This window comes from Manacus candei, unplaced genomic scaffold (genome assembly GCF_025592945.1).
Source record: "Manacus candei isolate 608988 ecotype Guabito, Panama unplaced genomic scaffold, ASM2559294v1 h1tg000065l, whole genome shotgun sequence".
Lineage (NCBI taxonomy): Eukaryota > Metazoa > Chordata > Aves > Passeriformes > Pipridae > Manacus > Manacus candei.
This window is the reverse complement of record NW_026138113.1, coordinates 4,238,588-4,252,914: the sequence shown is the minus strand read 5'-3', so window position 1 is coordinate 4,252,914 and position 14,327 is coordinate 4,238,588. Positions and strand designations below refer to the sequence as shown.

At 38.7% G+C, this 14,327-nt stretch overlaps 1 protein-coding gene across 2 annotated transcripts in view; it reads right to left on the bottom strand.

Moving 5' to 3' along the window:
* Positions 1–4,344: 4,344 nt before the first annotated feature.
* Positions 4,345–14,327, bottom strand: part of NKD1 (NKD inhibitor of WNT signaling pathway 1) — a 111,631-nt gene continuing 101,648 nt past the window's right edge. For both annotated transcript variants that reach the window (XM_051805631.1, XM_051805632.1), the window contains 2 exons: positions 12,025–12,155; positions 4,345–11,305 (listed from right to left, as the gene is read on the bottom strand). In XM_051805631.1, coding sequence (XP_051661591.1) covers positions 10,731–11,305; positions 12,025–12,155 — 706 coding nt within the window. In that variant the 3' untranslated portion in view covers positions 4,345–10,730. The remainder of the gene's footprint in view (positions 11,306–12,024; positions 12,156–14,327) is intronic.

The following is a 14,327-nucleotide window of genomic DNA, read 5'->3' as shown; positions in this document are numbered from 1 at the left end:
CATCACAAATTCATTTTCCACGTGGAAGATGATTTTCAGATTAATTTTTTTCTTCATGTTTATCCTTAAGGTAGTTTTCTACTCAGAACTCTGAGAAAAAAAAGGGGTGGTGGGGGTGTGTTCTGGTTCCCATGCAGTCTACATCAAAAGTTACCAGGGTTACAAACCAGTTAGCAAGCAAGCTGACAGACCTAACCAAGAGACTGCTGGGCCCCCTGAAGGAAAAAAAGAAATGACTGCAAGACATCAGAAGAGGAAAAATAAAAAATTAAAGTCCATGGTGTTGTGCTAAGCTGGTCAGAGCATGCCCACTTCATCCTATTTAGGGTGAAAGTGTCTAATACTATATCTGACTGGAAAAAAAAAAAAAAAAAAAAGGAAAGAAACTAAATTCAGAAGTTCTGAACATTTTTCATGCTTTTCCCCTGGCAGTCAGTGCTGCTGACTGGCCCCCTTGCAGCCATGGGGAGCCACAGTCACTCCCTGGCTGTGCAATGGCCACCACGAGGGCGGCATCGACCGAGCTCGGGGTGTGAGGGATCCCTTGGCAGCCACAGCCAGAGACAAATCAGGCGGTTATTTTCATCAAAGTGATAGAAACAGAGTTGATCAAAACAAGCAGAAGGCACTGTTCTGTTTGGTCTGTACACTTTGTACACTGCCACTTGGGAACTTAATTAGTCCACATGCTTCATGTTTCTATCTTTAGTCTGATGGCATGCAGCTGTTCTTTTCAACATCGCTGCCTACTGCCCTTGCCCTGCTGTTGGGGTACGGTTGTAAATAGAAGAGGCGGGATTGCCTCAAGTTTAACCCTCTGCCAGCTTTTGCTCATTGCCTAAAACAGAATATTTTGGCCTAAATCATGAAGTAAATTTTTTCATTACCTCAGGGGAGTTCTGTCATGTGGCGGTGGATGGAAAGGAATCCTGTAGCCTCACAGTGCTCATCCCATCCTACGGCCACCCTCCAGAGCCAAAATGCTGAAAAAAAATCAACTCTTTTAAGGGCAATCATGCCGGTTGGAGAGAGGGGGAAGCATTTTTGAGTTATTGCCAGCATGAGGTGAGGGGGCAGAGCTGGTGCTGCTTCCCACCTCAGCTGAGGTGGGTTTGGGGCAGAAGAACAAGCCCTGACATGAAGAATGAGGGAATGTAGCTTATTTCAGGGTATTGAGGCCTGGCATTTTCCCCAGAATATCTCCTGCCATGATAGACAGTGATTAAGATTGTGTAAGGATTTAGGAATAAAAGAAAAAACAACCAAGAAGTGAGGTTTTGATGGTCTTTTCATATGGAAACAGGAAAAAAAACATCTACTGAAGATTCCCAGCTGGCCAATGAAGCCAATATTAAGGAAAGACTCAGCAAGAAGCGTGAGCTCCCACTCCTGGTTGCCTCTGTGTTCAGCATCAGGATAAGCCTCAACACCCCTATTTATGGAACAGGAAGAAGGACAAAGCTGGCTTTATAGTCCGAGACTGCCAAGAGGAGAAGGGAGTGCCCCTATGCACTACATGCAGTAAATGAGGGTCTTCAAAGTCCTGTCTCTTATGTCATTTCTTTCACAGAGTGTCACAGCCTTGGCCTTTCAGCTGGGACATTCATATCTCCCAGCTGGAATGCAGTTGGCATCCCCAAGCCTGGCTGTAACCTCCCAGTTCAGAGAACAACTAATTTTTCTGAGCAGTTAAGAAGTTACACATTCATCCTGAGGTTAACCATATCAGTATTCTCCACCTCCTGCCTCCCCCTTCCCATTAATTTTTGTCTCTTGTAATCATTTTTTTCTCATATCCCAGAAATTCCTGCTTCACTACCTTGACAGTGATGTTAACATCAGGTGTTGCATATCATGCCACACTCATGCATTTTACATTCCTATGACATGGCAGACTTTGATACAATTACAGCTTGGCTACATATCTTAATTTATGTTACAATATTGCTGTAGTGATATCGGAGACAAATGTTTAATTCACAGAACCTCAGTTTCAAACTACAGTCCCTGAATGCAAACAGCAGACTTCAATATATTTTCATCAATTTCTTAGTTCATAAAAATCAATTTTTGTAGAGTTTTTACACTGTACATAAAAGACTGTGGCATCAATTAGCCTTAATTCTTTTTTTTTTTCTTTTTTGGAAACCTCTTTGTAGGAAAATCTCATATTTCAGCAATTTGCATTATCCACACAATCTGCTTTGAAGTTCTAAGTTATGGTAAGAAAAGGATCCACTTATCTGCACATAAAAAATGTTCAAAGCTTATAAATTCCCTGAAACAGATGTACATTATCATTGGATTTGCCTTTCTCTCTTTGCTGTTGCATGGCTAATAGAGTTTCATGTGCCCCCTCACATCCTCCCCATTTAGCATCTTTTCTCTACAGAAGCATGCACCCTACTGTGCCAATCCACACTTCAAAGATTTCTGTCTATCTATTAGAAACAAAGCACAAAGTGAGAACATATGGCCCCTTTTAAATTTCCCACATTTAAGTCAATATCGTTTCTTTTCTCCTTTGGCAAAGAAACATAATAAGGTTTATCTTCTCCCTTCCTAAATCTGCTGGCTCTCTCAGACTGCTTGTGCCAATTCAGCAGTTACTTTGCAGCATCAGACTTGGCAGCACATATGAAAACAAAATCTCTAATTTTTTAAATTGCTTTTATTTCTTCAGATCAAGAAGATGCATTTAAATGATGAAAAAGGACAAAATGTAACTGCTCACTTTCAGATAAGTGGATTTTAAACCCATGAAAGGGCACAACAGAAAGTCAACAGCAAAAAAATTGTCTTGTTCAAGTTATTTTCACGGTGACATCTTTCCAAACTGACTAAAGGGATGGAAGAGCATTCTAGAATCTAAGGCCTTACCAAGTACAAGCACCTGCTTGTCACACATCCCAGATATTCCACAGAAACCCAGTGTACTGGGATTGAAGGGGAATGATTAGACACTGTGAGACACTGATGCCCCTCTTGAGGAAAAAGGACAGTTACCTGTCTCAGAATCATTTTTCCTCCTAGGTTTTCTCTGTTGATGTCATAGACATAGTGAACATACCTCTTGTGTGCTGGGAAGAAGAAATTTTGGACCATTTCTTTGGAGTAACTCCATCCTGCACATCCTTGGGGAGACGAGTAACAGGGCATGCAGGATGCTCATGGTGAGGTCTCCTGTTCAGAGAATTGTGGGCTATAGAAGAAGTATCTATATATGAACAAAGGCTCCAAGTAAAACAAACTTCATGAACTATTGTTAGAGAGATCAGCAGACACATAATATCCCGTGAATGCTGAATTCCTGATTCAACTATAGGAAAAGGGGCTGCAGTGGTGATGTTTATAGCAGAGGAAGGTATGACAGTCTTGCCCTGCTCCCGAAAACATGACTTGCTCCTTTAATTCATAGTTATTAGCTAAAATGACTCCATGTTTCAGACTCATAAGACATCAAGATTGTAGTCTTTAAATTAATTGATTTTAGCATCCATTTATTAGACAAGGAAAGTTCTTATAAAACCCTGTCCCTGATCAGTGGAAGCTAGGAGTGTCCCAGGACCCTGATTCCAAGAGAGCGTAAATTGAAGCACCTCTGCTTACATCTGTTGATCCATTAAAGCTGCACAACGTTACAAAGTTGCCATTGAAACCTATGGAAGTCACATCCACAGATCCACTGAGGGTCTGGCCTCATTCAAACAGCAAGTTGTGACTACAGACATCAAAAGTAAAAAATATTCCCTGAGAAGGCTGTAAAGAGACAGGAGGAATGCGAGGCCCACAGTGCTGCATGTTGCTCCACCTCATACTTTCGCACTTACTGGAAACTCCAAGTCTCTTTAATTGAGCTTTTCCTCCCTTCCACTCCTTGCAAGGTGAGAGGGTTAATTGCTTTGGACCAAGACATTACAATTTTTGTACTCCTGCTTCCTAATGGCACATTGAACATGCAGAAATGTCGTGTGCACACCACAGAGGAGTCCATACAGCACTCAGAGCAAGGATGAGAATAGCTCCAGACCTCCCAGCCATGGATATCTATAAAGCACTGTATCTACAGCTTTAAAAATCAGCACTGGCCAAGTGAGACCTTAATGCTAATTGCCATAGCATTTCACTGTTTATCTTAGTTGAACTAGAGTTACCAGTCATGGTTGTTAACAACCTCAAGTGGCACTTTATTCATCTATCAACAGTCTTATCCTGTGAACAAGCAAGCAAAGAACTATAAACACCCACTCCAAAGTCACTTTGTAGGTTTAAGCTGAAGCCCACAGAAAAAGGCTATTCACAGACTGTCAGTGAGAACAGACAAAATACAACCTCCAAACAAGATTTTAATCTACAAAGTTTTATTTGTCTTTTTAAACTTGTAAACCATAAAAAGAGCTTATCAAATATCTGAAATTAGTACAAGAAAAAATGATGACTCATATAGCAAACTGCATTTGTAAGGTCCAAATTCCAAGACATGCATGGGGCTCTCCTGGCTTCCATTTATGAAGCTGAGGACAAGTTTGGCCCAGTTTTTTAGGTGTTTCTTTAGAAAATTCACAAAGCCTCAGCGTGCTATACTTCGTGAATAGAACAGAACAGGAAGGAACAAGTGTAAAAATAAGCACTTAGCACCAGAAGGATCTGAACCCCATATCTTCATCCACAAAATACAATACCAAAAGAGTACATCTCTTAGTTGGTAGTAATTACATCTGCTTTGTCTCTACGGACTAGGCACTCGAAGGAAGACACAAATCCCACTTCACAGATGTGTCCTAAAAACCAGAAAACGCAGTGCACTTCATTGCCAGCATGCCTGATATTGTTAACGTTTGCCCATTGCCAAATTTATGAAGCCCCTTAAATATTATGTCTCCAACATTCTTAGAAAAAATTCTGGAACTTCCTACTCTCATGCCCCCAAATGAGACAAGCCTAATGAGACAACCAACAGGCCCAGTCTGCCATTCCTTGTGATATAAAGATTATCTGTTGTGTCAGTAGATTTCACAGGCATATTTTAGCTAGTGCTTAGTGTATAGAAAAATCAGGACAAACAGCAAAGCTTTGGGTAACATTTGACCAACTTATTTGTGTTTGTAATCAAAGAGAAAAAGAAATGATGCCACTATTCAAAACATGTTCTAAAGAATATTCAAAGCATCTGTAGAAACACCTCTGCTTATAAAAAATTTTCCCTTGGCTCGGACAGGGACTCAGGAAAACAGGGCATCATTCCTTATTCTGCCACAGCCCCAGTGGTGACTATCTGCAACTTTCCTTCCTTGTGCCTCCCCCTGTACACTGGAGATCAACCTCTTATAGAAAGTCTTTCAAGTTTTCCCAGTGAAAAGCATTTTATGAACTACTGTTGCTATTTTATAAGCAATAAATGTACCATAAGAGATTCAAAAAAGTAATATGAATATAGCTCCTCCATACAGCATTTTCCTGCCTCTTGTGTGTCTCCCCCAGTCCCTCTGTTGGACGTTTCTATGCTATCCCTACATTTCTCAAATCTTTCTGTCCTTCTCTTTCCAGTCTTTCTTCACAGCTCTAACCCTCACAGTAATCTGCCTGAATAGTCCTTAAATCCTGCTATTTAAAAAAAAAAAAAGAAATTAGAAGACCTCATCCATATGATTCCTGTAATTTTATGGTATTTAGAATCGAATTGTCTTGAATTACATAAAAATATAAAAGTAAATTAAAACATCATTGAAAACCTCATTATTTAGTAATTATAATCCAAGCTTCAAGTAAGATGCAGTTCAATGTCTACTGAATAATTTCAGTATAAAGTTATTTGCTTTTCTATGTCTGTTCCTTTTAGACCATTTTGGGTAAATTTTAAATGTGCACACAACAACACAAAAAGATCCCAAAACAGCCCCTTCAAAATCAAATCAACTCAACATCTGTCAAATATGCAAAGAAAATAAATTATTATGTCATAATTTGAGGTTGGTTTTGTTGCTAAGTGCATTAGGAAAGAAATCTTCTTCCAGAAGCTATTTAGAAAACACATTAAGTTTAATTTTTATTTCATGGATTTTCAAACATGTTTCTGCTTGGTACATTTTAAAAAAAGAAGTCTGACAACTAACAGGATGCTGAATAAGACTTGGTTCCCAGCAAAGCCATGAATAAGTCATGTTTGAAAACATATTTTCAGATCTTGATGAATTGCATCAAGGTAATTAAAGGTGAGACATGATTAGTTGACATGTTTCCAAACATAAACATTCTTGCCTGTACTCCAGGCAAAAATTATGGCGAATGTTTTTGCAAATTTTCTAGCATGATGAATTTTTCTCAAGTATAATCTAGGCCCCAAGGGGCCCAACTTTCCTGTTAATTGGAATACAAATGAAATCTGTCATTCAATAATTGAGGTACACAATGACATATGGAGAACAGTATGCATTCATCATATCTGTATATTTATGTGGCAACTTGTAGACAGTCAAGCATACACAGTACTGATCCCTTTTTAAAAAAACACCTCTGTCAGAATCCATCTTGTTCCACTCACTAACTTCTGCCAGAGGACACACACACAGACACACAGACATGTATATATACACACACATACTTGTATCTTTAAGGTACTTCTCCAGCTAAACCTTGCTATTCTGTCCTCATGATTACAGAGGTCATATACTTGGCTTTTTAATTTGATATGGCCCTAAGGGGCTGGTCTGCCAATATGCCAGGAGCATCTGTACCTCATCATCCAAGGGTAGAACTGGGTCTTCATTTCTAGCAATGATTAAATGACATGTGGATGTTTCAAACACATTTGGAAGTGTCTTGAAGTCCTCCAGTGATATCAGTATAAAGCACAGTATTTGCTGCTAATCTTAGTTAATTTACCAGCTTGATATCTTACAGTAAAACTTCCATTTAATATTAGCTACTACAAACCCATCAGCAGTAAGATGCATAAAAAATAAATACTGAGATTACTGGCTGCACATTATGTAGACTTCAAACCCACCTTCCTGGAATGAAATTATAGGCTCCCTGCAGCCAGTGGGAATCTGGCAGTCTTGCCAGAGATTTCACTGGGACAGAGATTTTACTACACAGCCTTAGCTTAGTTTACTCCATATTAGGTGGTCATGAAGTTGTGAGAAGAGTTTATCAATCCTTCTTTTCAAAAAACTGTCTTTCCCAGAATTGCAGCTGGTAGAGGTGAGCAAAATTTTTCCATTGAATTTTTTCAGCAAATAGTGCAAATTTTGGGATCGGTTTTGTTTTGCTGAACTGCCTTGTGTAAAAAACAAAAAAGTCAGTGGAAAGGCTGGAGTTTTCATCTGAAATGACTTGATGTCACTCCATTTTACTTTTAAATAGTAACAATATACTCAACTCTGATATTTTTTCCCTTGAGAATAAAATGTTTTTTTAACCAGAAACAAATTTATTTTAAATCTTGATTCAGCTATAGTTTTGAACAACTTAAAATAATATTTTTTTTTAAAAAAAAGGTTTTCAGAATTAATAACAAGATGAAAAGTCAGTTATTCAACACAGGTCTAACAGCAGGAGACAAGAAATTTAACTTTGAAACTTGATAGCTTAAATATAAAACCAAAGCACACCCAGTCCATACGTAATTTCCTGATCCTGTTCCCAAAAACATTAATGTAAGCTCTTTCATCAGTGGGATCTGCAAGCACTGAGAGCAACTGCAATAAGCCCCTGAAATCCACAACAAGAAGAAGGAAATATACTTTCTGAACTAGTAAAACTTTAATTAACAGGGGGTTCTCTTGGCACAGTTTTTGCTGTTAAATAAATAAAGCATTTAGTCAAAACCATCTATATTTACTATACAAAATACTGAAAAGCAAACATATTTAAAAGATACGGAAATTTAAGGTTCTGTGAAAAGAATCTGTGCTACATGTTATTCACACTTAATGCACATAACACAACTGCAACACAGTATTTAGATACTGTATATTCATACATGGCTGGTGTAAAGGTTTAGTATGGGGATGCCACGTTATTAAAATGTATTTTTGTTTCACAGAATCTGAGCAAGGCAGAATTTGTCTTTTGAATCTCCAAACATAATAAACCTAAACAAATCAATGCAATAGTCAGTTGTGTTCTGTTTCAGAGTTTGCTTGGCACAGCAAGTACTGCACACCTCTCAATCAGATGGGATTTTGTTATTGGTGCTGTTATCTTTTCCAGCAAAATATCTTTGGGTGAAAGAGCATTTACACTCCTTTCCTTCCCTTTCTTAGAAAACCTCACAGTTCTGAAAGCACTCGAGTTTTCCAGAATGTTTTCTGGTTTTCAGCAATAATCTGCATTTAAAAAATTGACTACAATTTCCACCTCTCAGCCTTTCTGGCATATGATCTACTGAAAAGAGAACAGCTTTAATTACTCCTTCAAAACAAATAGCATGGCATCCCTTCTTGGATGGAATGTACACTGTGTGTTTGCATGCGGTATAATGTAAGTCACTTGAATACATCAGACTTTGTTAACACTATAATATAAATAAGCTTATTCCTTCTACTAGACATATAAATGCCTTTTTTTTTTTGCAGTCCATAATTATATATACATTGAAAAAGAATGATACACAAGCAGCAAAAAAGGCTTAGACTAGAACAACTCAGTGGTAACTAACCAAATTTGTGGCCTTTTCATATTTTCAACACAGAAAATTCTGCATATAAATATTTTTGGACTTTAGGAATTTTAAAATAAACAGAACAGTATAGTTGTCACACAGATCAAACACATTTTAAAAACATTTTGTTAAATTTAACAGAACGTGCTGTTGACAGCTAAAAAAATAAAATAAACCAGATTTTTTAAAGAGGACAATAAGTCTAAATATCTGCTGATCCAGGGAGACAAGAGATGGACCTAATTACCAGGAAGCAGTGATTCTATTCAAATTCCATGAAAAGGCAAGGCTTTCCACTGTTCTTTAAAAGGTGATGTCTCCATGTTCTTAGAAAGGACAGCATCCCTCTAAAACTGGTCAGCAATAAGGTAATACCCCATTTTGGACTGATCAAAACTCTAGTCAGAAAAAAAAAATACCCTAATCATAAAGGGCTTATATCAATGTTGGATAGTTACATTTTACAATATATACTATTGACAAAATACCACAACATTAAAAATAATTAAAACCGAAAGAAAATATGTTTATAGAACAATTATGTTTCCGTGTAAGAGTTCTCTACTTGAATGTTCCAAAAGAAATGTAGGTGTTTTCAGTCAGTTTCTGCCTGCAAAATGGTGATCTGTACAAAACCCAACTGAATCTATTATAAATCTGGGCTCCAAAGAAAGCAAAATTTGAATGTACTGACCCTTTTCTTTTTCACTTTTCCAATTTGCTTTTGACCTTCAAATTTCTCAGCAGCCATTAAGGTCTTGCGAGTGTGGTCTCATTCTCCTTCATGGAGGAAGCCCTTTGATATGGAAAAAGTAGAAGAGGCCAGAATGATTGTGAATGACACTTTTTGTACATGTTGAATCATCTCTAAAATGGGAGAAGCACAAACTGGTAGGTGCTTGGGAAATTTAAATTGGAGGCACCAAGAAAATGCCATGGGATATGTTTCCAAAAGGTCACTGTTGTGGGGAAAAAAAAAAGTTAATATTCAAACCACAGATTTCTAAAACACAACAAAATGTACCTGAGAGTGTGCATATTTATATATATATATTTATATTTATATTTTATATATATTTGCCAACATTTAAAGTGAGAAAGTATATTTTCCTCAATTCTTTCTCAAAACAAAGAACTGTGGATTTAAACAAAACAAACCCCCCAGTCAACCCCTCTCCTTCTCAAACCCCTATGAATGATACTTATGGCCCAAGCACTAAAGTCTAGTGATGCTTTGGAAAACCCCATTTCACATCCTCCTCTTTTCATATGGTTACCCCAAACAGAGTGGAGAATAAGCAAGAGAAAAAAAAAAAAAAAAAAACAAAAATAAAAGAAGTATATTTAAATATTACCCAGTATATAACAGACTGTACTTGTGTCAATGAAGAATCTCCAAGAAAATAAAGTGTGAGTCATACAAACGTAGCCCTGTTGACAAGTTTAGCCAATATTTCCTCGTAATTAAGATAATTTGAAAGGATGTGAACACAAACAGGCTACATGAACGCAGTATATTAAATTTCCCCCCTGTAGCACATTACAATCAATAAAAAGAAAATAAAATCTGAATAATACTAGAGGTAGCAGCTGTTTGTATTTTCCATTATCTGAGTATCTCTGGAGTCCAACTCTTCGAACATTGCTCCCCTGATAAAAGGCTTGTGTGCGATCAGCCGACATACAGCAGAGTGGTAAGCTAGATGTCTGCAAGAGTGTTTGAAGTATCTTTCCTATTACAATGGAAGTAGTACTTGTAAAGAAGTGCGTTGACGACCTGTATTAAATCACAGCTCAAAAAGCTATGGCTGTTTGCTGTTTTACAAGCCACTTACAAACAAAAACAAACAAAAAAAATCCACAAGGTGTTTGAGTAAGCTATGCGGTTCCACAACACATAAATAGGGTAAGTTTCAAGAGTTCCATATAACCTCTAAAATATATGCAAGCTGAATATTAATGGAGTAATAATAATATTAATCATAGTAATGCCTTAGTTCTGGTATCACAAGAATGCATTTCCTTCATGTGGGATGATTCTTGGAGGATGTTGGTGGGATCTCTTCTATGTCTGGTAGAAGTGGTGGTAGTGGTGGTGGTGCTCGTGGTGGTGGTGGTGTTCATGTCTTTGTATCATTTGTCCAACTTGGCCTTCATATAAAATGACTGTGGGCAGGTCTCTCACATGTTCCTTTTCCACAACTGTCCCTGGAGACTGGAAGGTTTTGCACATTTGGTGATTCTCCTTTGCCCTCTGCTTATGCTTCTTGTGAATCTGTTGAGATTGCAAGGGAAGGTAAGGTAGATTCTGGCCCACCCGTGCACTTGGGGAAGCCATGGGCATGGGCACCCCTTGAAAAGGTTTATTTCTAACTGCCCTTCCAGGATGCACAGCGGCCACATTTTTGCCCTGGGTTTTGGGAGACCTCACAAAGTGCTTGTTTGAGTCCTGGTTCCGGAGCCTCTGCTGGATTTCTGCAATCTTGGCATACGAACTTTCAGCCAGACTGATGTGGTTTGGATCCACCAGTTGAGATTTCCTATGATGAGCATGGAAGGTTTCAGGCTCATGAGAACGGGATCTAGTTTGATTCACAATTCTGCCTGGTGGGTCATGTTTTTGAGCTGCTGGAGGAGATCCTAGGAAATAATAAGCTGAGTTAGTCATCTAGTATTTCAAAGTTTTAATTAGTAGCATGCAGTTGGCAGGGACAGCATTATCGGCAGAACAAATTTTTCCTAAGGAAATGAATGCAATTATAGCTGTCTAGATTAATTACATTCAATTATTTGACCAGTAAATAATACACACACAAATATATATCTATCAATAGAAGAATGAATGTGTGTGTGTGTATAAGCATCTTTACATCACCTTCTCTTGGTCACCAAAATAACTGTGAGTGGAATAGTAAAATCCTGGCAGAGGGTAGGGAAAGGAAGGAAATCCAAATCTCTTTAATTTGGGGACAGAAGCCAAAATTCCAGATATGAACCCACATTCTTCTATTTTTGGGTCAATAGTGAGTACAAAATATGTGCTGGTATCATCTCGGGAACAAGCTCCAACACCCAAAAGTCAATCCTTGCGTCACCCATAGACTATATAATTTAGATGTAAAGATTGTTCTTCTAGGCTCACCTCCAAGTTTAGCTACACAAACAAGTACATCAAAGCAGCCTTGCAGCACATTGGCCATCCATTGTGATACCACCTTCACCAGTAGTTATCTTGCAGTATTCACTATTCCTCCCAGTAAGTCACTACAGACAAATCACACAGGTTCACAATTCTCTGTCCCTGATATGGAACATGCAACTGAAGAAAGAAAAGATGATGAAGTTGTAACATCGATTACCTGGCCCAAACTTTGATGTGTAGTTTTCTATTCCTGCAAGATCCAAATAGTGGTTTCTCCTTTCAATGTTCTCATCAACACAGTGACGATAGCACCCACTTTGCTCTGGATTGTTCTCACTCTGGTGGTATCTGTCAGCAGGAAGTAAAATTACTATTCAGCAGAACTTCTTTAAAGTTGTTATCACCATCTGCAAACCAACAACTAATGGTCCCTTTGAAGTGACAGGAGTTGCTCACAAAGAAACAACAAACGCTTGAAATTCTGGATGACCGTATTTGCTAAATCGATAGGCCTGAACTGGCTGTTCCTTCCCCTCACATAAATCAACCCCCATGTTGCAAAGCAAAGGAGGCTTTCAAATTGCATCATGTGTGCAAAAACAAATAAAAATGCTCCTTGGGTTTATTACACTTTGTCTTAGGGCCAAACCATTCAACTGATTCTCCAATTTGGACATGCCAAAGAAAATCTGCTGTTTGATTCACGACCGTTCCCACCGCTGTCAGGAAGCACTGGGCTAAGACTCATGTCAGATAAATGTTCATGTGTATCTGCTTCAGAAAGACAGGCAACAGCACAGATGTAGGAACTAGAGAGAGTCTGAGAAGAGAAGGTGTTGGTAGGACACCCAAAGGTAAACTGCTTTCCAAAGTATGATTAATAAGGTCAGATCAGACACCGGCTTTAGAATCTCAACTCCTTTTCCTGCTCAGCTTTGCAATTTTATTTATAGCAGAACTATTTCCTGAGAATGAATATCTGAAATACCATTCATTTATGAGGCAGAAAAAAATGAGGCAGAGGTTTACAGTATTGTAGCCCATAATGCCAAACAACTTAATTCAGTAATTTAAATGGATGTCTGCAAATATGAAAATATTTTCAATATAAAGAACAGGATAAGCAGAAGACTCTTGATTAAGTTCCTGCCTGTCATTCAGACAGTTCAGTCTCCAAGACCACAAGATTGGCTTTGTGCAATTGTGCTGATGTCAACCTAAGACCAGAATTTGGCCTTCTATCCTACACCAGTTGCTAAATATGGGCTCTTTACTGTATGGTGCCCAGTACCCTGCTTTGAGTCTATTAACACATTTTCAAGTTTCCAGAGGCTGCTGATCCCAGAGAGCTTTGGCACAGCTTTCCTGGTCTAGCACAGTACTGTTCAGGGACTTTACAGAACTGAGTCCCCCCGTGTCTCTGTCAGACACAGGTCTACAGCTTCTTTGATAAAAGTCGCAAGACTTGACCTACCTGGAAGATCATTTTTGCTCTACTTTGATAGAGGTAGAGTCTCCTGAATGGAGGAGAGTCTGCCTGGAAAGCAGGTAAGCTTTAAAGACTCTGAGTCAGCTTTGAACTCCAGAAGTGACATGGGGTACTGTCAAAAACAAGAGGGAATGTCCAGATATTCTTTATATTTTGGACACATAGCCAACACGGTACCTTTCCTGCCTTAGACACACCTTTACAGGTTGTTACGCTTTAGCAGGTCAACATAAAAGGTGTCTGGGGCTAGAACCTGTCTAGTTGAAGTTGCCAGGCAACTTCACCTACAGAAACCATTGGGACTTGCACACATGTGCTGAAGACAATGCACAGTTCACCCAGAAAAAACTTCGTTGGGTTTGATCCAACACAATTAAGCAACACTGTATACAGCACTGTTGGAAACAAAGTTAACAGGGAACCTGTTTTTTTGTTACTGTAATAAATTCAATCTCTCATCAAGACAGCCAAGAAGAACTATGCCAGTACTGCCTCAACCCTACACTTTAATAGCTTTCCTACATGCGAGATGACGTTCAACAATATCCATGCAAATATTCGCAGCGAAGCAATTATACACAATTATACACTGATGAGAGATGTGCTCCAGTGTCAAAGATGACTTCAAGTACTTCTGAGAACTGAAGTGTCTGGCGTCCAGCCCCACAGTGCTCTCTTGCACACACATGGGAAGGCTCAGGCATGCATCAACCACGCATCAAGAACTGTGTAAAAATACACAGCCTTGTTACTGGTTTGTTGGTTTGGTTCAGTTTTGGTTTTAATAAAAAATGGCATCTGCTGAAGTGCTTGTGGAGTGTATGAAAGCCCTTTCTAAAATTCCCACGCTGGAGTGTCATCCTGATGGTAATAAGCGCACAACAATATATCAGGAAAGGGGAATAGAGCAGTGACAGAGGACAGGGCAGAAAAATTAAGGGACATTTCCTGAAAGCCTCACTTACCCAGAACATAGAGTTTAAGTCAGTCAGGGAGAACTAGGCTATCTAGCCATGAATCTAGCTACTTAT